The sequence below is a fragment of the Suricata suricatta genome, chromosome 4, assembly GCF_006229205.1.
Source record: "Suricata suricatta isolate VVHF042 chromosome 4, meerkat_22Aug2017_6uvM2_HiC, whole genome shotgun sequence".
NCBI lineage: Eukaryota > Metazoa > Chordata > Mammalia > Carnivora > Herpestidae > Suricata > Suricata suricatta.
In genome coordinates, this window is record NC_043703.1 from 87,843,773 (window position 1) to 87,871,456 (window position 27,684).

Here is a 27,684-nt window from a genome sequence, read left to right on the forward strand (position 1 = left end):
ACTCAAGGACCAAATAAACAAAAATAGCCAAAACCACCACATTTGTAAGGAGCTAAAAGAATTTGGACTTGCTATAATATATTCTCTAAAATGTCTACATATAAACAAAAAAATTACAAGACATACAAAGAAACAGGAAAATGTGACCTATAAAAAGAAAAAGTGGTCTACAGAATGTCAGAAACCTTGGGGCGACTACTGGGTAGCTCAGTAGGCTAAATATCCAACTCTAGATTTTGGCTCAGATCATGATGTCAGTATTTGTGAGTTTGAGCCTCTGTGCTGGCAGAGGGATTCTCTCTCCCTCTCTTTTCTCTGCCCCTCCCCAGGCTGTTCTCTCTCTCTCTCCAAATAATAAACTTTAAAAAAAAAAGGTGAAAAGCCTTTGAGAGAGAGACAGAGTACGAGCAGGGGAGGGACAGAGAGGGAGTCACAGAATCCAAAGCAGGCTCCAGGCTGTCAACACAGAGCCCAATGCAGGGCTCAAATTCACAAACCACAAGATCATGACCTGACCCGAAGTCAGATGGTTAACCAACTGAGCCACCCCGGCACCCCTCTCTTAACTGATTTAAAAAGAAAACTTTACAAAATAACGATTCTAAAACTGTAGGGTTGAGCTTACTATACATAAAAATGCAATAAACAGTAAAAAGAGTACAAAGGCAATGAGGGAAGGACTGGAGTTATACTGTAGCAAATAAGGACACCAGACAGAAATTTAAATCCACAGAATGAACTGAGAAATACCCCAAATGTTAATACTTAGAGAATCTATAAATATATTTTTCTTTCTTAATTCCTTTCACAGATATCAGATCAAAAAAAAAAAAAACATCAATTAACACCACTGCTCTACGGGGTTTATAACACTTATAAAACATTATATATGTAACAACAGTAATATAAAGGAAGGGGTAAGAAATAGATCTACACTGGAACAAAGTATTTACTACAATTAAGCTATTAACAATCTGAAGTAGATAATGAGTTTAAGATGCATATTATAATACTCAGAGCAACCATGAAGAAACTTTTTTTAAAAGGCACAAAAAGATCTACAATGTGTAGAAAACACGTAGCAAAATGGGAGAAGAAAACCCAACCATATCCATAGTAACTCTAAATGTAAATATCTTAAATACACCTAAAGAGACACTGTATAACTGGAATAAAATAGCAAGATTCAACTACATGCTGTCAACAAGACATATACTTTTAGATTCAAAGACACAAATAGACTGAAAGCAATAAAACTGAAAAAGACATTACTGGTAACTGTAAGAAAAATAGAGTGGTTCTATCAATATACAACAAAAAATGTTATTACAAAGGAGGCATATCTGTATCCTGAGGAAGACATGACAAGTATCAATATACACATACTTAACAGAGCCCCAAGAAAAAAGTGATAGGACTGGGGTTTAAATATATCAATTCAACAATAAATTTGGAAACTTCAACAGCCCACATTCAATAATGGATTAAAAAAAACTAAATGTAAAATGAGCAAGTATACTGAGAATATAAACACTATAGACCAAATTAACCTAATGAACACCAGACCCACCACTAGCAGATCCATGTTCTTCCTAGGTACATAAGAAATCCTCAGAAGAGGCCATATGCTAGGGAATAAAAAAAGTTTAATTATTTTAAAGTAACAGAAACCATACAAAGTATGTTCTCTGAACACAGTGGTCACAATTTAGAATTAACAGAAGGAAAATAAGAAAATCCCAAAATATTTGTAAAGCATGACAATGTACTTTTAAATAACACGAGTCAAGGAAGAAATAGTAAGGGGAACTAGAAAATATTTTGAGCAGCATGAAAACAAAAACAACATATCAAAATCTGTGGGACAGTTAAACCAATTTGTAGAGGGAAATCTGGAACTATAAATGCCTATATGATAGCAGAGAAAGGTCTCAAATCAATCACCTTAAGAAATTAGCAACAGAGGAGGAAACTAAACCCAAACTAAATAAAAAAGAGTAAATATCAATTAAAGGGAAAACAAAAATAGAGGGAAAAAATCTATGAAACCAAAAATGGGATCTTTGAGAAGGTCAAAAAGATGGAAACCTTTCACTAGATTGACCATGACGGATGGCGTGGAGGGAGAGGCACAGGTCACAAAAATCAGAATCCAAAGAAGAGATGCCACTAACTTTACAGATATTTAAAAAACTATAAAAAGATACAATGAACAACTTCATGCTCACAATCTAGATAAAACACAATAGTTATTAGAAAGACAAAAATTATTGAGGATGACTTAAGAAAAAGAAAATGTGACAAAGAGATAACAAAAATTGAATTAGAAATTTATAAATCTCCCCACAGAAAAAAGCTTTATGTTAGTAAATTTTGCCAAACATTTAAAACAGAAAAAACAATGTTTCACAAACTCTTGCAGAAAAAAAGGGAAGGAAGACTTCCTGACTAATCCTAGGAAGCTAATTTTAAATTGACACCAACACCAGACAAACACATAAGAAAAGAAAGTTACTGATCAACATCACTTATGAGTATAGATCACAAAAACCTCAGCAAAATATTGCCAAACCTAGTAACATATAAAAAGGATTATATACCAGGATCAACTGGGATATATTCTAGTAATGCAAGTGTTAGCTTAATATTTGAATACCAATATAATACAAAAAAGAAAAAAATAATATCATAGAAAAAGTACCCATCTCCATTTATGATATAAACTCTCACAAATTAGGAAAAGAAAGGAAGTTCCTCAAACCTATAAAGGGCACTATTAACATCTCAGTTAATGGTGAAAATCTGAAGGCTTTCTCCACAAAGAATAAAAATAAGGCAAGTGTGCCTGTTCTTACCACTTCAATTATGTATTGTTCTAACCAGGGAAATCAGTCAAGAAAAAGAAATAAGCAGCAATGAGACTGGAAAGTAAGGATTAAAACTGTCACTGATAGAGAACATAACACTGATTACAGAAAATTCTAAGGATTCTGTGAAAAATTATTAGAATAAAAAATTATGAGAATAAAAAATTATGAGAATAAAAATTATTAGAATATTTCAGTACAGTTACAGGACACAAGATCAATATATAAGACTCAACTGTGTTTCTCCCCCCCCTTTTTTTTAAGATTTATTTTTGAGAAAGAAGAGAGACAGAGCATGAGCAGGGGAGGGACAGAGAGAGAGAGGGAGACACAGAATCCAAAGCAGGCTCCAGGCTCTGAGATGTCAGCACAAAGCCTGACACGGGGCTCAAACCCACAAACAGGGAGATCCTGACCTGAGCTGAAGTCAGATGCTTCACAGACTAAGCCACCCAGGTGCCCCTCAACTCGATTTCTTTATAGTAGAAATGAAAAAAAAATTTTTAATTGTGATCCCATTTGCAATAGTAACAAAAACAGTAAAATACCTGGTAATAAATTTAAAAGAATTACAAATCTTAAACTATGAAAACTACAAGACACTCCTGGAAGAAATTGTAAAAGATCCAAATGAATGAGGAGAATCAGCCTATTTCTATATTATTAAATAGATGATAATTCTCCCTAAAATTGATCTATAGATTCAACACAATCTCCAGCAATCTCTGAGCAAGCTGGCTGCAGAAACTGACAAGCTGAGCATAAAATATATATGGAATAGCAAATGACCTATAATAGCCAAAACAATCTTGAAAAGAAATAATGATGAAAGCTTTACATTTCTGTATCTCAAAAGTTACTATAAAACTATAGTAATCAAGACAGTGTAGTAGTAGCATAAGAACAGATAATACAGGTAAATGAAACAGAAAGTCCACAATAAACCCTCATATTGCTGACCTTTGTCAGATGCCAAAGCAATTCACTGGGAAAAGGATAGCTTTATCAACCAATGATGCTAGTTAAATTAATAAAAAATGAACTGACCCCACATCATGGGGTAGTCAGCAGTCTCTGACCCCACATCATGCATAAAAGTTATCTTAGAACAGAGAGGGGCACCTGGGTAGCTCAGTTAAGCACTCGACTTTGGCTCATGAGGGTCATGATCTTGCAGTCTGTGAATTCATGCCCTACATCTCGCTTTGTGCTGACAGCTCAGAGCGTGGAGCCTGCTTTAGATGCGCTCTCGTGCACTCGCTCTCCCTCTCTCTCTGACCCTCTCCCACTCACACTGTGTCTCTCAAAAATGTATAAATGTTAAAAAAAAAAAAATTTTTTTAAGATCACAGAGAGCTCAAGATAGAAGAAACCAAAGGTATAAATTTAAGGAAAAAAACAGGACAAAATATTCATGACATTAGGTTAGACAAATTTTTCTTTAGTCCAATACTAGAAGCATGCTCTATAAAAGCAAATTTTGATAAACTTCTGTTAACAAAATTTAAAGTTTACTCACTTCAAAAGAAACTTTAAAAAACTAAAAGAACCCTTACAACTCAAAAAGACAAATTAAAAAAATGGACAAAAATTTGAATACACGTTTCACCAATGAAGATACAGGACGGACCAATAAGCAAAGTGAGAAATGTTCAACATCAGAGAAATGCAAATTAAAACCACAATAAGCTATACTATTTCATATCTGCTAGAATAGCTATAATTGAAAAGACAAATGTTTAAGAATTAGTGAGGATACAGATCCCTTAACTGGTTGGAATCTATAATTGTGCAACCACTTTGGAAAAGTGTGTTTCTGGAAAAGTAAAACACAAATTTACCATATTATCCAGCAATTTCACTCTTAGGAATACCTCCTCCCCAAATGAAAACTCATCTCCATACAAAGATTCATATACAAATGTATATAACAGCACTATTCATAATAGCCAAAAAGTGGGAGCAACAACTCAAATGTCCTTTAGTGAATAGATAGTAATAATATATGGTATATTTATACCACAAAACATTGGGCAATAATTATGAACAAAATTCTGATACAGCTACCACACAGATACACAGGGTAAGTGAAACAAGCCAGAAACAAAAGGCCACATATTATATGACTGCATTTACAAAAGCTCCTCCTTATCTAAGAGGTGGTGATACATTCCAAGACTCTTAGTAGATGCCTGATACTGCAGATAGTACCAAACCCTAAATATTTTTTCTATACGTTATCGATGAAAAATTTGTAAATGAAGCACAGTAAAAGATTAACAATAACTAGTAATAAAACACAACAAGGATAACAATATACTGCAATAAAAATTATGTACATATGGTCTCTCTCAAAATATTTTATTATACTGCACTCACCTTTCTTATGATGTGATGATGATGATTTGAGATTATGAAATTCCTATGTAATGAGATGAAATGAAGTGAATGACATAATGTTAGGCCACTACTGACCTTCTGACAATACATCAGAAGAAGGATCATCTGCTTTCAGAATACAGTTTACTACAGGTAGCTAAAACCATGGAAAGCAAAATGGTAGATGGGGGGACTGGGAGGGTGGGCACAGGAACTGCTATATTATATACCACTAGGAATAGAGAATAATGCAAATTTTTAGAAGAAATCTTCCTGGGGTGATGCAAATATTCTAAAGTTGAGTTGTGACAATGGATACACAACTCTAATTTACAAACTGTCACTGAATTATACACTTAAAATGGATCAATTCTTTCGTATGTAGATATCTCAACAAAGCTGCTTTAAAAAAACTATTGTGCTAAGAGGTCCATAGCATATTATGTGAGAAAAAGAATATGTATCTACAAAATGAATTACCTAACTTTGTTTTTTTTTTAATGTTTATTGTTTGGAGAGAGACAGAACAAGTCGGGGAGGGGCTGAGAGAAGGAGGGAGGGAGGGAGGGAGGGAGAGAGAGAGAATCCTAAGCAGGCCCCACGCTGTCAGCAGGCAGCCCATGCGGGGCTAAATCTCACGAAATGGGAGATCATGACTCAAGCTGAAATCAAGAGTCAGATACTTATCCAACTAAGCCAAACAGGTGCCCCTTAGTTTTAATTAAATATTTTTAAAAACTTGAAGCTCATGTACAGAACTATGAACAAGTCCAGGAAGTGAGATAATGGGGAAACTTTGACTTTCTGTTTTATACTCATTGTTTTTAAATGACCACATTTAAGAACGGTCTCTAACAAATGGGTATACAGCAAGGGAGCTGGCTGGCATGAGTAGGTGCTGTGGGAAGCAGCAGTTATAATGAGAAAGGGAAGGGAATGGCATTGGTATATAGTTGGTGGAGGGCAGGGATGCTGTTTAACATCCTAAATGAAGACGACTGTCCTCCATAACAGTATTATATGGCCTAAAACTGTCAACAGTGAAAGGGTGAGAAATCCCAACTTATAACAATAGACCTTCTGAAGAAATTCTGAAAATGTATCTCTTTGTAGACTTTACAGAAGAATGAGGCAAACACTGATATACAGGTTATTAAAATAAAAAATTGAAAAATTAGGATTATAAATGAAATAATACATATATTATTGTAGAGACAGAGAGAATCTAAAACAGGCTCCATGCTCAACACAGTCTTGACATAGGACTTGATCCCACAACACTGGAATCACGACCTGAGCCAAAATCAAGAGTTGGCCACTCAACCAACTGAATCATCCAGGCACTGCTTTTTAAAAAGAAAAGCTAAAATTAGCTATTTTAAAATAGTATAGCATCCTCAAGCAAACTAGTTTTTATTGCAGTACCTATACTAAGCTGACCAAATTCAAGAAAACTCTCGTCTACTGCGTTACACGGGAAAAATATAGTAAGTCTGCTAGGTATGTACACTTAACTAAATAGAAAGATGCCTCATTAACCCACCAGATTTAAACAACTAAAGTGATCAGATGCCTCACAGTGACTGACTCAAGGCAAACACTAGTTTAGTGTGTATGACTAGAGGGTATATTCTCAGAGTATCTCTGCAGAACTATAAACCATCACTCAAAGAGCACATCAAAATTTGGAGAAAGCAAGAAATAAACAATGAAGCAGTAGGACTTAGATGAGGGAGTAAGGTCGTTGGGTTAAATCAGTGTCAAAGACCTGTTGTCTAACCTAAGGTCATAAATATTTTGTTCTGCTTTTTTTCTAAATTTATACCTTTAGTTTCTCACATCTTTAACTCTATCTCTGATCTATTTTAAAATAACTTCTATGCATGATATGGGGTCAGAAACTAAACCCTTTTTTCTTTTTTATTACTTTAACTAGCATCATTGGTTGAGAAAGGTATCCTTTTCCCACTGAATTGCTTTGGCATCTTTAACAGATCAAAGGTCAGAAATATGAGGGTTTATACTTGGGCTTTCAGTTCTGATTCTTCGCCTGTATTGTCTGTTCTCATGCCAGTACTATGTTGTCTTTAGGTCAGAGAACAGTTCTAATGATCCCAGAGGAGTGGGGAAGAAAGGAGTAACGAGAAACAGGAAAATAAATACCTCAATTCTCCTTTTGGCTTTGTCATAAGCCCTTTCTTCTTTAGTTCGATCATCATCAGAGTCGTATTCAGATTCTGAACTCATTTCTTTGCTTGATTTTTTATCTAACATTTTTCCCGCTTCTTTCTCATCTGACACCTTTTCATCTTCTTCTTCACCTTCACTGCCTTCACTTTCTCCTTCCTCTTCCTCTTCCTCTTCACTCTCTTCCTCTTCACTCTCTTCCTCTTCCTCCTCCTCCTCCTCTTCAGGGTTTTCTTTTACTTCTATATGCACCGTGTTTTCCTCTTTTAGTAAAAAGATTTTAAAATAAATGAAAGTTAAAAATGGAGATTTCTACCAAGATTACGGGGAAATACTACTAAGGGTGCACTAAGTAAGGCAATAACAATATAAAACATTAATGCTAAATTGTTTTCATGCATCATAAAAGCAAAGTGTTGGTCAACATGCTACAATGAAGACTGCCATTTAACAGTAAAAACCTAATATATTACTAAGACAACCTACCTAAAGACAGAAAAGGAACACAGTGAGGGGAACACAATGTTTAGAATTTCTCTCCCTTGGAGTCATTTGCTAATTCTGCACTTGATCTTCACACAAAGGAAGGGAAGCAATGGTTATTTGCTGATTCTAGAGAAGATGAAAGGCTAGGACTCAGAGGGGTATGGTGGACCATTCTTTATTGTGGAGTAAAATCCTGGAGAACTGCACCCTAGCAGTTAGAACGAACAGAAAATAAACAAGACCTCCCTGTTACTGGCCAATCACCTCCAGATTTTACCAATTCTAAATTTGGAATGAGATGATTCCATATTGCTAGTTCATTCAAACTCCTGATGGATTATACACACATTTTTCTCTGGAGAATGAAAATGCCATCCTTGATCTCAAATTATTTCTACAGTTTTACATGTATAATATCCAGCCCAATATATGAAAATAATGAGTCACATAAAAAAACAAATCACATGATGGAAGCCAGCATACAGAAACCCACAAAATGTCTATACATTGAGGTTATAAACCAAAATTTAAAAATGACTATGTTTCTAATGCCAGGGAGCAAAAGATAATATTTAAAATTTTAGAAAAGTAAATAACTATAAAAAATAGTTAAATGGAATATCTAGAATTAGAAAACACTGGAGACAAAACTAGGAATCCAACAGATGGGTTTAACAGGAGAGGAGAAACAGCTGAAGAGAAAATTAAGTGAACCAGAAGACAGATCAGAAGAAACAATCTAGGAAGAACCACAGAGATTCAATTAAGTGAAAAACAGAAAAGCTGATACATTGATATAACAGGAAGGTATAACGTAGGCATAACTAGAATCCCTAAGAAATAACGGTTCACAACACTGTAAAATGGATAAAAACACAAAACTATACATTGATAAAGCTCTAAAGGCAGAATAAATAAAAGGAAATTCATCCTGGCCACATCATAATAAAACTGCTCAAAGTCAAAGATATATGAAAACGTTAGGCTGATATTTGACTTCTCAACAGAAACAATGAAAGCGAACACAAGGGAATAGTATCTTTAAAATGTTAAAGAGAATTTCAACAGAGTTCCTCACTCAATAAATATACCCTTCAAGAATTAAGATGAGATAGTGGTATTTTTAGAAAAGCAAAAATCAAATGCCTCACTAACAGATTCATACTAAAGAAAATTCTAAAAGGTGTCCTTCAGGCAAGAAGAAATGATCTCAAATGGAAGGTCAGAGATGCAAAAAGGAATTAAACAAAAAGCTTACAATATGAGTAAATGTAAGAAGCTATTATGGGATTTAAAACAGAATCAAAATAAATGAGAATGATGATATATAAATTGAGAAGTGGATAGATGTTCAAGCATTCCATGGTCTTTGCACTGTCTGGAAAGAGAGTAACATTAAACACTAATAGTTCAAATATCTTTGTTAAAAAACCATATTTTTATCCTAGAGTAATCACTAAAAGTGGGAAAGTATACAACTTCCAAGCTCATGCAAGGAGGAAAATATGTAATTAAAAACAAAACAAAGCAAACAAAAAACCCCAGTCCCAAACACGGTTAGAAGGGAGAAAAAAAAGAATAATGACTAAATAAGATAATAAATACACTTCATAATTGTATCAAGTGTTAAATATAATGGGCTAAGTGGTCTGGGTAAAATATAAAGACTGACAAACTGGATTTAAATATCTCAAATACGTGCTATTTAAGGAGACAGAAAAAGTTATAAAAATAGAAAAACATTATGTTAACCAAAGCTGGCAGAGCCATAGTAATATCACGTAAAGTATACTTGAAGGCAAAAGGCATAACTAGAAATAAATAAAATATAAATAAAAAATAATAGAATAACAAATCAGTGCATCAATTCATCACAAAATTAGCGTACTCACCTAATAATATAGCACTAAAATATATTAAACAAAATTAACAGAACTCAGAGAGAAACAGACAATTTACAATTGTGGCAGGAGATTTTAATCCACCACTCTCAATAACAGAGAAAAAAGGCACTCCAGAAAAATAATGAACAACAACAACAAAATAATGAGCAAATCTGATTAAAAACAATTTACCCTTGAACACTGTGGAGGTTAGAGAGGATGATGCCCTGCATAGTCGAAAATCCACATATAACTTTTGACTCCCCAAAAACTTAACTACTAATAGCCTACCACTAATGGTAAGCCTTAGTAATAACGTAGTTGATTAGCACATATTTTCTGTGCTATGTGTATTATATGCTATATTCTTACAATAAACTAAACCAGAGAAATAACAATGAATGAAATCTAAGGGGAAATATATTTATAGAACTGTATTTATTGAAAAAATTTGCATGTGAGTGAACTCTTGGGAGTTCACACCCATGTTGTTCAAGAGTAACTCTATAGAGAACAAGGCACACAAGTACTGCAGAATATAAACTCCTTCCAATCACGTATTAAAGATTTACAATAATCAACCATGTGTTAGGTTGTAAATTAATCCTCAACATATTTCCATTTTTTTAAAAAACTTATTTATTTTTGAGAGAAAGAGCATGTGAGAGGGGAAGGGGCCAAGAAAGGAGACACAGAATCCAAAGCAGGCTCCAGGCTCTGAGCTATCAGCACAAAGCCCAATGCAGGGCTCAAACTCACAACTACAAGATCATGACCTGAGCCAAAAGTAGACACTTAACCTACTGAGCGACCCAGGCATCTCTCTCAACATATTTCAAAAGACAGAGCCATTTATGTTCTGTGATCTCAATGAAGCAGTAAGAAAATAATCAGAAAAATCCCACTTTTGTAAATTAAAACCTACACTCCTATAAGTCAGGTAAAATATATTAAAATGAAAATTAAAAAATAGTATCAGAACTTGGGAAATTTGGCCAAAGCAGCATTTAAAGAAAATTTTAGTTTTAAAAATATGTCTTAGGTGTTGGCCAGCATGTGGGGAAAAAAAGGAATCCTCATGTGCTGTTGGTGGGGATACACACTGGTGCAGCCACTGTGGAAAACAAGATGGAGGTTCCTCAAAAAGTTAAAAACAGACTACCTTAAAAAAAAAAAAAAAAAGACTAACTTATGATCCAATAATCAACTACTGGGCACAAAGAATGAAGTCTTGCCATTTTGCAACAACAACATAGATGGAGCTAGAGGGTCTAACATACAGCGTAATAAAGCAATCATAGAAAAACAAATATACGATTTTACTCATACATGGAATTTAAGATGAGCAAAGGGCATATGAAAGAGAGAAACAGACAAACCAAGAAAAAGACTCTCAACTACAGAGAACAAACTGACAGTTACCAGAGGCCAGTAGGGAGGATTAAATACATGGTGGGGATTAAGGACTGCACTTGTTATGATGAGCACCAGGTGATATATGGGACTGCAAAACACTGTATCACACACCTGAAACTAATACAGCACTGTATGTAAACTAACTGGAATTAAAACAAAAACTTCCCAAAAAACCACACATATATTAAGGGAAAAAACAAATATCCATCCTAAGAAGTTAGCGGGGGAAAAACCAGGAAATTAAAACTAAAGAAAGTAGACTTCAGTAATAAATAACAGAAAATAATGACCCAGAAAAGTTGTTTACTCACATTGATTAGGCATTATTTACTTGCATTATCTTTCTATTATGTTTTAAGTTAAAGCGGCTTTTGATAGGCTACCTTTAATAACCTAATCCCATTTTTAACATCATTTGGGAAAAAATTCGTATGTATACATATTTTAAAGTTTATTTTGAAAGAGAGTATGTGCACACAGGGGAGGGGCAGAGACAGAGGGAGAGAGAGAGAATCCTAAGTAGGCACCCAAGGTGGGGCTTGAACTCACAAACTATGAGAACATGACCTGAGGTAAAATCAAGAGTTGGGACACTTAACCAACTGAGCCATCCAGGTACCCCTGAAAAAAATACATTTTAAATTGTAGGATCTTATAAAAAGCCATTTATTCATAAAATGAAGATCCACATGAGAATTTGGGAACCATGGCAATGGAGAAATCAAGACTGATTTTTATTCTCAGCAATGTTCATAATCAGAAGACTAACCATTCCTTCAAATATACACACCTCTAATAACCACGAGATTTATCAATATGTACTTATGAGTTATTTACCTTTTTCTCTCTCCTCATCGCTGGCCATAGCTTCCCAATCATCCAATCCAGCATCTTCAGTTTCTTCTTCCTCTTCTGTAAATAAAGGTTTCTATTAAAGACACAGAAAGCATCTAGAAATAGGGAATTGCTTTTAGAAAAAAGTGGAAAAGATGCTTTAATTATGCAAAAGCACATATACAACCTCATTATCTTTGGAAGTACTCTTCAATAGTTTTCAATGCTGCACAATTACCTAGAATTTTGGATATACGAAATTACACTTAACCCAGATTTCATATTTGACATAATTAAATTATTAGAAACTCAGACACTTAAATGTTTTGTTGGATTTTGAAAAGGGTAGATGATCATACTCCTCAGTTCTTGAGCAAAAATGAAATTCACAAGAGTCCCCCCACCTTATCTAATCTCTTGCTTTCTGCATTTTCAGTTACCCACAGTGAGCTGTGATCTGAAAGCACACAATCCTCCTTCTAACATATGGTCAGGAGGTCAACAGCAGTCTACCATTACATTACAGTACCTATATCCTATCACAGGAGTATTTTATCATATCATTTCATCACAAGAAGAGTGAATACAGTACAATATTTTAAAAGAGAAAAACTACATTCATGTAACTTTCATTACAGTATATTGCTCTGATTGTTCATGTTATTACTTGTTGCTATTCATCTCTTACTGTGCCTAATTTATAAGTTAACCTCTACCACAGGTATGTATGTAAAGGAGAAAAAATATATATAGAATTCAGTACTATCTGCAGTTTCAGGCATCCAATGGGTGTCCTGGAGCAGATCCCTCGCAGATAAGAGGGGACTACTTACTGCATCTTCATTTTGATCTTTCAAACTTCTACTTCATACCTAAGAATTTACCACTTATTTTATTTCTTTAATCACTGAAGATATACATAAATACTACTTAAATTATATAGCTGTAGGTACAAAGCTACACCTCTACTCCAGTTGAAAGTATCTGCTGACAATCCAAAATTATCCAGAAAGGTATACTTTCAAATTAAAGATTTAATATTCCCAACATTCAAGACCTTTTTTATGAAATCCAATAAAGCAAAAACTATTCTCAATCAAAGGACATATGGTATTTGCTTCCCTTAATAATTATTACTTAACAAGTGTGGCTGAGTCATCTTAAGGAAGAGGAAATGAGTCAGGTACATGTACCCAAAACATCCTTCTATATTAGCAATTTTCCTATTGCTACAAATGTCACCTAAAATAATGGACTGCTATTAAGCATATCAACCTGAATTCCTCTAATGTCATGTTAGGCTGAGTTGTACCAAGTAAATGATCCCTTTTATACTAAGAACAGAAGGGGAAAAGAAGGAAAGGAACCAGAAATGGTATCTTTCACCAGGTTCAGTATTGACATTCTCTTGTTTTTTATTCCCACTCCAACCTTTAAAGTGTGGAGATTCTCTTGATATCATTACCGTACATTTACCTAGCCTCTGGCTCTACCAATACCTAGTCTAATGAATTAAAACAATGTTTATCTTTAAAGAAAAAAAACTGCCAAAGGTTTTTCTCCAACCTCAACACACACACACACACACACACACACACACACAATGAATAAACTGAATCCTCTTACTGATTTAGTAAATAGCTGACCTCTAAGGAGGTCTAAAAACACCAATTTGTATGACTCTTAAAAAGTTCTCATTAAAATACTACCAATTTGTTTCCAAAGGATTAACTAAAGAGTTTAAGGTCTTCATAGCACGCCCTAATATTTCTGACCCATAAATGAAAATATCAGACAAAAAGCTAAAAACTTCTTTCCTCTCCACATTTTACTGACATTATTCAAAACAAAACAAAACTGATTCAAGTCTCTTATATTTTTTCGAAATGGAAATGGGAAGGAATGGTTTAGAGAAAAGAAGTATGAAAAAGACCATCCTGCCAGATATTTGGTTTTCCCACATTATGACTAAGACAACTCTGACACACCAATGCTATTTAAAAGGAAGCAGTCAGTTCTACTGGCCTGGCTCAACAGGAGGTAGGGTCTCTTCCTTTTCTGGTGCTCCTTGTTCTACAACTTCTATAGCAGCACTTAATTCTATTGGTTCAGATACTGAAAACAAGGCAGAAACCAAGTTAACAATACTTTTTCAGTGCACAGTTTCTGTTAGGATATTCTGTTAAGTACTGAATAAAAACCAGTAGTACAAACTTGAATTCTTTACCAAGTTTAGAAAATGTTTAAATATCAATCATATATATCACAGGAAACATTTTATTTCTGCTCAAGGAATAGAATATAAAATTACAAAAGGTTAAGAAGGAAACAAAGAAAAACAGGAATGATAATTAATAGTTCTTTGGTATGATCTAGGTTTTTCAAACAAAAGCACTTTTCCATTAAGCTGTCATTTAAATCAACTAAGAATGATGAACAATAATAGGAAACAAGGTATAAGAAATTGTGTCAATATATAATTCTGATTTGTGGTTTCTTTAAAAGACATTGTTTTTAATGTTATAGGAGAAAGGCAAACCAAATATTTTTAAATCGTAAGTCACTTTGTATACAAACCTTCTTTATTTTCTAGCTGCTGTAGTGTTTTTTTCTTCTTCTTATCTTCATAAATTGGCCTTTTCTTTGGCAAAGAGTCTTTTGATGGCACTTCAACACCTAAGTGTTAAGAATGGTAAACTTTAGATTTATGCTATTTATGTATCATTTAAGAAATGCTACTTGAAAAGGTAACATTTTATTCACCCCAGAGATATGCCCTTGAATATAAAAGAACATTCATGGAAAACTCTTTTATATAAGGTGTTCTAAACTTTACATACACTAAAATTCTACTTTCTTGGTGTCTAGTCTGTGACTTTTGACAGATGAGCAGAATTATTAAACACAATGAAGATAAAGAACAATTCCATCACCCTAAGTTGTTTTGTGTAGTCAAACCCTACTTTCATCCTTAACCCCTAGCAACCACCTATCTGTTCTCCATCCCAAAAGATTTGCTTTTTCCAAAATATCACAGAAATGAAACCTTACAGTCTGGGCTGTTGTCATCATAATGGATTTTAGAGTCATCCTCATTGTTGTGTGTACTAATACTTCATTTCTTTTTATTGCTGAGTAGCATTCCATTGTAAGTATATACTACAGTTCCATTATTTTTTAGATGACTGGACATTTGTTTCCAGCTTTTGACAATTATGAGTATAACGCTGCTACAAACATCTGTATGCAGGTTTTTATGTGAACATTTCTTTGTGGTAAATATTCTGAAGTGGGAATGATGGGACATTATGTAAATATGTATTTAATTTTGTAAGAAACTGGCAACTGTTTTCCAAATTGGCTTTACAATTTTGCATTCCAACCAGTAAACTAGGTGAGTTCCAACTGCTCTGCATACTTGCCAGAAAAAAAGACAGATGTTTTAAATATAAGTATTTCAACAGATACATAGTAAAAGCTCATTGTGGTCTTAATTTGAATTTCCATATTAACTAATGTTAAACATTCTTTTCATGCTTAGTTTCCTGAATTGTCTGTTCAAATCTTTTGCCCATTTTTAAATAGGGTTGTTGCTTTTTTGTTGAATACTGAGTTATCTTCTAATGTTCTTCATATTAATGCTTTGTCAAATATGTGATTTTGAGGTATTGTCTTTGAATTCTCTCAACGGTGTCTTTTGCAAAACAAATTTTTAACTAGACTTCCTCATATTTGTTCCTTTTACGAATTTATGCTTTTTAAGTTAAGCTAATGACTAACACAAGGTCACAAAGACTTTCTACAATGTTTTCCCCTAAAGTTTTACAGTTGTACATTCTATATTTAGATTTATGACCTCTTCTGTGTTAATTTTTATATAATTGGATTTAGGACTAGGCTTTTGGGTTTTTGGGGTTTTGTTTTTGCATATGGATACCAAATTGTTCCAGTATCAGTTGTTGCGAACACTCTATTTTACTTACTAAATTGCCTTTTACCTATGACCGAAAAAAACAAACTGACTATTCTATTGATCTATTTGTCTTTATTGTTGCTTTTGCCATTATCACACTGTAGTGACAGCTATAGCTATCAAGTACAGCTTTACAGTAAGTCAAAATCAGGTACAGTATTCTGAGTCCTCCAAGTATATTCTTTTCAAAATTATTTTAGTCATTCTAACTCCATCTTTTCATACACATTTTAGAAATAGCTTACAGATATTCACAAAATATCCTGCTGCAAGTTTGACTGAGATTACACTGAATCTACAGATCATTTTGGAGAACTGATTAGCTTAACAATGGCGAGTTTTCCTGTCCATGAATGCAACATTTCTCCATTTACAAAGGTCTGTGATTATTTTCATCAGTGTTTTTTTTTCTTTTACAGTTTTCAGCCCCCACAAATATTAGAATTATAACTGTTTCAATTTAATTTTGGGGTGGGATGCTACTGTAAATAATACTGTTTGGATTTTCAGCTGTTAATAGGTAGCATACAGCTATACATGGTATTTGCATACTGGCCCTATCTATAACCTTGTTAATCTCACCTATTAGTTGTAGGGTTTCATGTTTTCTCTTAAATGGAGCAAACAAATTTTGTCAAATTAAGACATGGCAAATCTGATTTGTAAGTAATATTACTGAATCTGAGGAGAATACATCTTCATTAGTCAACAGTTACTAGTAAATCCCAGATGTGGAATGGTTCTCTATTACAATCCTTCCTCTCCATTCCTATAATAAACTCATAAGAGAAGTTCCTCACCAACTGCTGGATCACTGACTGTCTTACATAGGGCAGAAATTTTATAAGACAACAGTAAAAACTATTTATTGTGGGGTTTTGAATGAAGTCATTAACAGAAAGAAAGCACTTAAAATGTTCTTAACTTTAAAGTACTGAACAATTGCATGCATGTATGTGAGTAATGAGATTGGTCAGAATTATAAAACCAGAGCTATCAGGCTGATTAAGACAGACAAACTAAAGTAAAAGGATTAAGCCAGTTGACAATGTGGAGCTAATCCAATTGACCAGAGATTTCCCTGCCCAGCAGCCTATACCTAGTAAGTAAAAGCAGGGACCTGGGAGGGAAACTGTAGGTTAGATGATCTGAAGGGTGGTCCAACAACACTGCAGACTTAACAATAGACTATTCTTCTGGTTAAGGAATGTTTAATAAACTATTATATTTGTAGTCAACACCAACATGTGTGTGTTCAGATATTCCTATTCACCTTGCAAACTGAGACATTACAATCAAATGCTCAAAGAAACTGTTTGCCTGGAGTTAATTTCAAATTATTTGTAAAGTACTTGCTATATGATCGGTACTTCTTAGGCTAAAAGCTATAGAACTGACTGAAAATGCTATCTGCTACACAATTCAGAGTAATTACCTGAAAACATGTGCAGATACCTATGCCCTCAAACACATTTTGGACTCAATAAATAAGTTTTACATTATTCTAGGTAATGAATGTAGTACCTAATCTTTACCCAACAAGGAAGCTTTGAAAGATATGGTGAAACAAAATACTGTAACTTCTTTTTATGAGATGACTCAATGAACAGACAGACTGTGGATGGCCTTTAGTATCAAGCTAACAAGATTGGGATTTTTATCAATAAACAATAGGGAATTAGTAAGAAGGCAAATATTGAGTAACACTATTGAAAAATAAGAGACTAAGGGGAGAGGTGCCACTTGAGAGACCATCTCCTCCAAACCTGTCCCAATGATTAAATTACAGGGTGTGGTGCTTGGCTGGCCCTTGATCTTAGGGTCATGAGTTCAAGCCCCACACTGGGGGCAGTGTCTACCTCATTATAATTTTCATCTAATCTCATTAAGTACAAGTCAAACTACTCCATAAAACATTTTTTTAATTTTTTTTTTTTTTGCTAAAACATTTTTTTTTAAATAATTTTTTTGTTTTACTTTTGAGACAGAGACAGAACAGTGGGGGAGGGGCAGAGAGAGAGGGAGACATAGAATCTGAAACAGGCTCCAGGCTCTGAGCTGTCAGCACAGATCCCAGGTGGGGCTTGAACCCACAAACTGTGAGATCATGACGTGAGCCTAGGTCGGACGCTTAACCGACTGAGCCATCCAGGCACCCCTCCATAAAACATTTCTAAGAATGACAAATTATTCCCTCCTTGGTCCCATTCCAATTTCTTCATGAGTGCTTTTAGCCTTCTAGATAATCACCAGTCAAACCAGTGCTAGTTGTACTCATATTTGTTCTCTAATTTCATCTTTAAAAAAACTACATCCCCAATTAAGAATAAACTTTTTGATCCAAGCACTATGTTTCTGTATATTTACTGCTGTCAGCTGAACATATAATGCATAATAAAAAGGTGGTCACACAGATCAGTTTAAATCTCAGCTCCATGACCTTGGGCATTCTGTTTAAATGTACAGTCTCCATTTCCTCAACTATATGATGGGAATGGAAACACCTAGTAGGTTCTTATGAGAAGGAGACAATGTCAAAGGTTTATGAGAGTATCAGTTACACAATAAATACACAATAAATGGTACCTATTACTGTAATTATAGCAAAAGCACCAAAATTACTGTCATATAAAAATTTTGTGAAATGTAAGAACAAGAAACTAAGAGAGACCTCCATATATTCTACTCAGTGGAGCAGAGAAACTATTTTAAATCATATTATCTGTCAAAAACATAATTACCCGTCCTAATTATGGTCTCTAAACTAAAAGAAACTAGGGATCCTTGTATAAACAGGTGATTCCAGGTCTAGGGCATAAGATGTGTACGATGTACTATAGATACCTTGTTGTGTTAGAAAGTGAGGAAGAGGTCAAAGAATACTGTAGTTGAATGGAAAAAAATAAGAGGGACCAACCTAAATGAGGTCCTGTTGGCCAAAGATGTCACAATTTGAGTATTAAAAACACAAATGTTATATAAAAATCCATTAAAATAAAACAATACAGAGCTAAAAAACAAAATTACACTCACTGATCACTTTTATAAGTTGCTAAGACACCAATTTATTATTCTGAAGATTAATAAAGAAAACATGATTAAGCATTTATCCTGTCTTCCCTGCATAAACTATAATTCAGAGCAAGTTTTTCTTTAAACAAAGAATATAGCTAATAAACACAAAAGGAATGACAGAATATCTGCAATAACTGCAGAGTAACTTTGCAATTCCTAATGAGATACTTGATACAGGCGATGATCACCAACTGGATATTAAATTATTAGGTGAAAAATCACTGGATTACTTGTATTAATGAACAAAACTGCCTATACCTAACGCCAATAATCACTCGGTAATACCTAACCCCAATAATCCCAATAATCTTGGCATCACTAGAAGTGAGACAACCAGATCATAGGCCTCCTGACACAGGGCAACAGAAACTACATAGCACCACTTGGAAGAGCCAAGCTGCTAGATTCAAGAAATTTTAACAGCGAAGTATATTAGCCAAGACCAGGAAAATGCAACTAGACAAATACAGAAATGAAAAATTCTAAAGAATAACCCAGTATCTACAACTAATAAATGGCATACCAAAACCAAGGATGGATAACAGTATCAGTGAGGAATCATCAATCAAAGGCAATGTGTGGATCTAATCCGGATCCTGATTTAAACAAATAAATTATAAAAAATACTGTGGAGACAAGGGGAAAACTATACACAGTAAACCAGAGGTTATCAAGAAATTAATTTTGTTATACGTAATACAAACTTTACTTAATGTTAAAAAAAAAAAAACCTTACTTGTTAGAGATACATATTAAAGTAAAATTGGAGTAAAATAATATGGTGTTTTAATTTCACTTTAAAATGCTCCAGAAAAAAAGTCAGTGGAGAGAGATAAACAAGAACCATAAATACTGACAATTATTGAAACTGAGTGACAGATAACTGGTGATTCATTTTACTGTATTCTCTTTGTTGTGGGGGACAAAAAAACTTTATAGACATTTTATCATTTACATATAAATCTTCATCATCATATAGAAGTCACCTCCCTAAATAATGTAATTATCTTAACCTATTCTTTAGATGTTTTTTTTTTTTTTAAGTAAGCTCTATGCCCAACATGGGGCTTGAACTCATGCCCCTGAAACCAAGAGATACAAGTACTACCTAATGAGCTAACCATGTGTCCCTATTCTTTATATTTTTATTTGACTTCTTCCACAGCATTTTCACAGAATTCTCTGACTTAATTCTACTCTTCTTTTGAACATTACAAACATATAACTGCATGACAGAGGCATCTAGACTGTTCAGTTAATTAAAAATACTACTTACCCTGAGCTTGTAGAAGTTTAAGGGTAGCTTCAGCTCTGGCTCTGGCTTCTCTCTGGGATTTAGTTAAAAGTTTCCCTTCTTTTTTCAAGCGTTCTTTTCTTTCTTTTTCTTTTTGCTTTTTCCTTTCTCTCTTTTCTTGTTCTAGTCTTTCCTGCAAAAGAGTACGTATCAGACAAAAACTATTGACTTAAGTATAAAATTTAAATGTAAAGAACACAAATTCAAACAAAGCTCTTGAAATGCATACAAAATATTGCATTATGAATATCCAAATGAAAAATATATTTTTTAAATGTTTACTTAATTATTTTTGAGAGAGAGAGCACTAAAACGAAGGGGGAGAGAGAAAGAGGAAGAGAGAGAATCCCAATTCAGGGCTCAAACCCACAAACCGTGAGATAATGACCTGAGCTGGTATCAAGAGTCAGAGGCTTAACTGAGACACCCAGATGACACAAATGAAACTAATTTAACGGTTGCACATAATAATTATGAATTAACATCAGTAGACTAAGTACTGGCAAGGATATATACCCAACTTCTGCATCTGAAGAATTTTCTATCCTGCTTCATCTTATTGTTTACATCAGAATAATAATGTAATTGATTACCATACAACTAAGACATTTTTAAGATAAGGTTAACGATACCTTACAGAGCAGAGACTTTTAAATTAAAAACAACTTCATGAAAACATACCTCTTCTTTACGTTTAGCTTCTAACTCTTCAAGTCGTTTTATGCGTTCCTCCTCTTCTCTCTTCTGTCGTTCTTCTTCTTCTTTAAGCTTAGCCAGAGCTTCTTGCATAGCTTTAACTGTGGCTTTGCTAGGTCCTTTTTTCTTCTCCTTCTCTTTTTCTTCCTTTTCTCCTTTCTTTTTCTTCTTCTCTTTTTTCTTTTTGTCTCCATCATTGTCATCTAGCAAAAACAAACAAACAAAAAACAAAACAAACAAACAAAAAAAAACAGAGGCAAAGTGTTTTTTAAAACATTGTTTCCTAAAGCGGTGATAAGCAATACCCAGAATTCAAAGACCATACTGAGCAGCAGCGGCAAGGTAGGGTCTCTAGCCATACCATGAGGTACAAAACAGGGCCAAACAACCAGGTTGGCCTTCTTAGAAGTCTACATACAATGCTAGCGTTGCTCTAAATTGTCCTGGAGGATCCAAGAAGACAGGAGGATCCCAAGCAGGAAGAAGATACACTGTATCTAATGTATCACTTAATCCAAGGTATCTGAATTCCTGCCTAAATTTAGTAGTTAGTTTCGTAGCACCTGGATGGCTCAGTTGGTTAAGCATCTGACTTCAGCTCAGGTCATGATCTCATAGTTCATGGGTTCAAGCCCGACCTCAGGCTCCGTGCTGACAGCTCAGAGCCTGGAGCCTGCCTCAGATTCTGTGTCTCCCTCTCTCTCACCCCAAAATAAAATAAAAACATAAAACAAAATTTTCTTTAAAGAAGAGGGCGATAGGAATGATGTTTACCTTAAGGAGATATTAGGAAAATAAAACATAAAACCATAGGTAAGTATATTCCAAGAACTCGACAGCATTATGCTAAAGAATTAAAAGTTTATGAAGCTACTTTTGTGGTATTACTCTTCAAAGATGTCCAGATAATACAAATTTGGCTAAAAAAGATATGTCAATTTTTCCATTAAAAGCTTTCTAACCTTAAAAAAAGAAAGCTGTATGGAAAAAAAGCTGTATGAATCATTTGATCTTTATTCTCCTTCTGAAAAAGAAGAATTCTAGCTAGAAAGCTTATTTTTCGTTAATTGGTTCTGGCAAAAAAAAAAAAAAAAACCTTGGCTCACTGTTGTTTTAAAAATGTTAACTAATTTTAGCATGTTTTTGCTTTTCTATTTCATAGATTGAATTGGTTTTTTAAAAAACAGGAAAGAATTCCATTATTGTCTGACACTGAGGTATCAAAAGGAATAAATTTATCATTATGGACCTTCTAGTATCAGCAGGAAAAACTTTTTTGCAGTGAAATTCTATAAAAATCTTAGTCTGTACACAAACCATTTTAGATATTTTATACTATACATACACACACACACATAAATGTATAACAATGAAAATCAAAAGTACTTATTTATTTAAGTAGGCTTCATGCCCAGCTTGGAGACCAACATGGGGCTTGACCTCATGACCAATAGGTGTATGCTTAACCAAAGAGCCACACATGTGTCCCTAGATGTAATTTTTAAAAGGCTTCTTCTAACCTGGGTGGTTCAGTCGGTTAAGTGTTCAACTTTGGCTCAGATCATGATCTCATGGTTCGTGGGTTCGAGCCCAGCGTCAGGCTCTGTGCTGACAGCTCAGAGCCTGGGACCTGCTTCAGATTCTGTGTCTCCCTCCCTCACTGCCCCTCCCCTGCTCACGCTATGTCTCTGTCACAAAAATCAATAAACATTTTTAAAAAATTTTAAAGGCTTCTAAAAACTTAAGTCCCTTTATAACCAAGGACAAAAACCAAAATGCCTAGGGCACCTGGATGGCTCAGTTGATGAGGTGTCCAACTCTTGATTTTCATTTGGCTTAGGTCATCATCTCACAATTAGTGAGATCAAGCCCTGCGTTGGGCTCCACGTTTATAGCACAAAGCCTGCTTGGGATTCTCTCTCTCTTCTGCTTCTCCCCTGCTTGTGCGCAGGTGAGTGCACACACAATCTCTCTCTCAAAATAAACAAACTTAAAAAAAAAAATGACTTTGGGGGCAAAACTCAGACTGTGAATCCAGGCCTACAGCCCTCTCTCTGATAATCTTACCAACCTTCAGCAGCCATGGCAGTCTCTCCTTTCTCTTCAGAAGCAGGGACCATTCCAACATCAAGGGTCACTTTGGATTTTATAGCTTCTTCTTCAGATTTCTTTTGAGACTGTTTACTCTGATCCTTTTTCCCAGTCTCTAGCTCTTCTTTTTCTTTCAGCTTACGCAGTTTTGCTTTTTCTTCATCTCGCTTTTTTCTTTCCCGTTCTTTCTTTTCTGCCTTCTTTTGGGCCACTGTCTTAATTTTGAAGGAGGAGTCGTCATCTTCATTCCCACTCTCCACATTAGGACCTGGCTTATTTTTTTGATTCTTTTTCTGTCCTTTTCTAGATTGCAAAAATTCATCCGATTCATCACCACTTTCACCTGAAGAATTTACTCTGGAACGCTCTTTAATTCGCTTAGTGTTACCTTCTTCATCTTCTGAGCCATCCCCTTTTTTATTTGATTTCTGAGCTTTCCCTTTAGCTTTTTTAGAAAGCTTATTAAAATCGCCATCATCATCGTCACTCCCAGAGTACATTTCCACTTTTGGCTTTGCAGACTTTTTTGATTTCGAATCTTTATCTTCCCATTCCTCACTATCATTATCATCAAAACTTTGTTTTTTGCCCTTCTGTCCTTTCTTTTTTTTATCTTGTTTTGAGGTGGGTTCTTCTTCATTATTTTCTGTTGGCTAAAAAAATTCCATTGTTAAAAATACTTAACAGTTATATTTTATGTTTTAAAATAACTGATTCCTCAATCATGTACTTTATTAAGTATACGTAGAAAAAATTCTCAAAATAACTTCAAAATAAGGTCATTTTTTTCAAGAATATAAAATTCAACTAAGTACCAGAAGCTAGCCTCTAGCCTAGGCCTCAGGCACATTTCACATTCACTGTAAATTTCAGAATCCAGGTGCTCTGAGGCAAGTACTAATCATCAGTTCACATTTACTACCTTCTTCAAATGGCACAGAAAGCCTACAAGGAAAGTGAATGGAAAAAAATGTCTATCACTTTCCAAATACTTTGAGGTTATCCAAATTCAAAGAATGATAAAGAAAAAACACACAACACTGAAGACAGAGATCAGAAACATTTTCTCTCCAAATGTACCAATTTTATGAACAAGGGACATACCACAAAATACCTTTCAATTCCCAAATAATGTCTTTATATTTGTGATAGGATTTACAACATACTTCTTTACTAAAAATTGTTTTCCTCCTTTGGCATCAGAATCTATAGAAACTTTTAACTAAAATATTCATACTGCTCAAAAGCTTCCAAAGGCAGCTCCCTAAAACTGGCACTAGGAATGCAGAATAGGTAACAATGGTCTTTCACCTTTACTGCAGCACTTTCTCTGTCAGTTTTGATGCCTTGTGCTTCCCAAGACAATTCTTCCAGTTCTTTCAGGATATCATCTTCACTAGAAAGAATTAAAATATATTTTGAGGCACCAAATTAGTTTAATAAGTGAGTCTAATACCAAAACTAATAAAAATCAAATATGTTTAAAATATACTTACTCAAAGTCTTGCCTTTTTTTCTCCTTTTTCTTTTTCCCCTTTGACTTTTGAGGTTCCTGTTCCTTGGCAGCACCAGCTCCTTCTATTTCTGCAGCCAAGGCATCAAGATCAATGTCATCCTTGGCACTTAAATGAAAACAAAGACGACCTAAATGTTACTCGAGAGCAAAATAATCTACCACATTAACAGAGAAATTTATCATTTTGACTTTTCTCATGCATTAGCAGCCCATTGAGAAAAATCATTTGGCAAGTTCTTTCACGACAACACTTGAATTATATCTACTTATCAGCCTCCCTGAATCTATTTCAATAATACACTCAAATCAGAAAGAACTATAATGAGATGGTCCAGGAAAACCTAGTTAAACAAGAGAAAGAAATTAACTTTTCTTGATAACAAAGTTTTTATGTGTGCCTAAAGGAGTTGTTTATAAAATGGAGAGAGCTTAAAAGATAAAATGAGTCTTATTACTTTATTAATAGCAACGCCTAAATATCTGAACACCTACTCAATTTTTACTTGAAATAGCAAAAATTTTAAAGCTGGAAGAAACTTTTAAGACCATTCAGTGTCTCACTTTACCAACAGGAAAACTAAGATGCACAAAGTTTGAACACCTTGAGTAAGACAACCACTTATCCAAATCTAAATGAATTTGGAATGATTCACTAAATAAAACACAAAAAAACATCCAAAAACCCAGAACCAATCTCACAATCCTTTACATTCGTGGTTTCATTTCTGGTTCTATTGCACAATGTCCTCACCTACAAATATTGAAATAAACCGAACTAAGTTTCAGTTAAAAACTACAGAAAACCAAGGTCGAAGATGTACAAATATGAAAGGTAGATGAATACAAATAAATGATACATTAAGAAAACAAAGACTTGATGCAACATGACTCCCACTTTACAAACCTTAAGATGTTTCATTTCAGTAAAGAATATTTCCTAAAAGAATAAATTTTAGATTTTAAGATTAATAACTTTAATATAATTTTAAGATTTATAAGATACCAATGATATAAAATTTATCCCCAAGGATCTTAGAAGAGACAGATAGCAAATCAGTAAACCAGGAATTTGCCAAGTGCCACAAAGTGAAGAAATTTATGCTTTTATAATCGTTATCTAGAATTGAAATATATTCCCTTGGGTCCTACATTTTAGTGTTTTTGAGGAAGATTAGAGAACACTGAACACTAAAGATGACTTCCTAAAGCAAAAAATCCACTATCAGAAAGTCAGACCCTTCCTGGTAGAGGACAGACCTGGAACCAAGTACTGAAAGAGGAACAAGAGTTAGCTGGACAAAGCAGGTGTGCATATCAGACACAAGGAGTACAAAGTGCATGGTATCTTAGGAAGACTCATAAAAGTGTACCTGAACCAGTTGAGATGCTTTTCATAAGTTATGGATTTCCTGACCCAACCCAAGATCAAGGGACCCAGTAATAGGGTGGGAGCTTGGCAGTGTATCTTCAGCTCTTTCCAGGTTACTGTGGGTTTGAACTGAATATTCTTTTTAATAAATGTAGAAAACAAGGTACAGAGAATTTAACCTAGGATCACACAAGGCAGAGATGGGATTTGATTCGGAAAGTTCTGATTCTATGGTCAGAGCTCTTAACTCTGCTTACACAGTCAAATTTGCATTTTAGAAAGCTACCTTTGGTATGAGTAGTAGGGCAGAATCCCAACTAGTTAGGAAGCAGGAAGACCAGTTGGTAGGAGCTTTTATAGTTAATTATAATGAGAAATGATAAACACATGACTTGCAGCAGTGGCAAGCAAGATGACAGAATACAAATACTGAGGGGATCAATCAGTAGCACGTAAGTGACCAACTGGATGTACTGGATACAAGGGAAAGAATCAAGAATCACCCTTAGGTCTCATTAAGTAACAGAAACTGAAGCCTGGCCAAACGTGAACCAGCAATCTCCAAAGGCATCTCTGCCACTGTTTTTCATACCACAGCAGCTTCTAAAAACAGCATGAGACGGGAAGATGGTTAATGATTGGAGCTTGTTCACCTCACCTCCAAAAATTTGCCAACTCTCACCTGCACTATATTCATCTCATCAGAATAGCTTGTGACTGGACATATTTCCAGACCACTCATTAGCAATCATTTCCAGAATTAACAGTATATAGGTCTACATTTGTATGCTGTTGAGTTTGAAAGACTTCTTCTGGGCTAGTTATAAAAGATTGACAATTTTTTGAGTGCTTATCATATATCAAACAAAGCATTGTGCTGATCAACTGCTAGACATACTGTATATCACTTACTCCTCACAACAACTCTATGAAGTTAAAGTTAAAGATGATAAAAAGAATTTACAAAAGGCTAGAAAGTAATATGCCAGGAACTCAAGCCCAAATCTGAGACCAAAATTATGCTGCCTTCCTTTAAAATGGGAAATAATTAAGTTTCTGAAATTTGAAAAATTCAAACATAACTACAAAACAGATTAGAGACAAACAACAAAACTTAAGTCTTAATCACAATGATTTCTTAAGTGTTCCTTCAATATGTACTGAACTTGCTGCCCCAGACTCTGGAAAAGGTCCTAAAGAGTCAACCATATTACAATGCCACGAAAACAACACACATATAATATCAGTGATTTAAGCTGATATTTTAAAGTTAGTTTTTTAAAGTTTATTTACTTTGAGAGAGAAAGAGCCCAGTGTGGGGCTTAATCTCACAAACTGTGAGATCACGACCAGAACCTAAATCAATAATAGTCAGATGGACGCTTAACCAAATAAGCCACCCAGGTGCCCCTATGCTGAAATTTTAAACTTTATCTACATTTTCGGTGCTACTCTTATACCTACCCACTATGAACGACCACTTTAAGATTTCAATAAACTTAAGAGTCAAATCTAAAATCCAGTCATGCTGATAAATAAAAACTTTAAAACCTTTAAGGAATCTGTAAAAATAATTTTTCCATAGGTATATCATTCCGCAAGCCACTTTTTCCTTTAA

The 27,684-nt window shown here is 34.4% G+C and overlaps 1 protein-coding gene across 4 annotated transcripts in view; it reads right to left on the reverse strand.

Annotated features, from left to right (window-relative positions):
- EIF5B (eukaryotic translation initiation factor 5B) overlaps window positions 1-27,684 on the reverse strand; it is a 78,902-nt gene that overhangs the window by 20,373 nt on the left and 30,845 nt on the right. For all 4 annotated transcript variants that reach the window (XM_029937158.1, XM_029937157.1, XM_029937159.1 and 1 more), the window contains exons 2-10: window positions 24,678-24,803; window positions 24,493-24,577; window positions 23,162-23,834; window positions 21,076-21,293; window positions 20,377-20,527; window positions 14,630-14,728; window positions 14,078-14,167; window positions 12,056-12,130; window positions 7,410-7,696 (exon numbers count right to left, since the gene is read on the reverse strand). In XM_029937158.1, coding sequence (XP_029793018.1) covers window positions 7,410-7,696; window positions 12,056-12,130; window positions 14,078-14,167; window positions 14,630-14,728; window positions 20,377-20,527; window positions 21,076-21,293; window positions 23,162-23,834; window positions 24,493-24,577; window positions 24,678-24,803 — 1,804 coding nt within the window. The remainder of the gene's footprint in view (window positions 1-7,409; window positions 7,697-12,055; window positions 12,131-14,077; window positions 14,168-14,629; window positions 14,729-20,376; window positions 20,528-21,075; window positions 21,294-23,161; window positions 23,835-24,492; window positions 24,578-24,677; window positions 24,804-27,684) is intronic.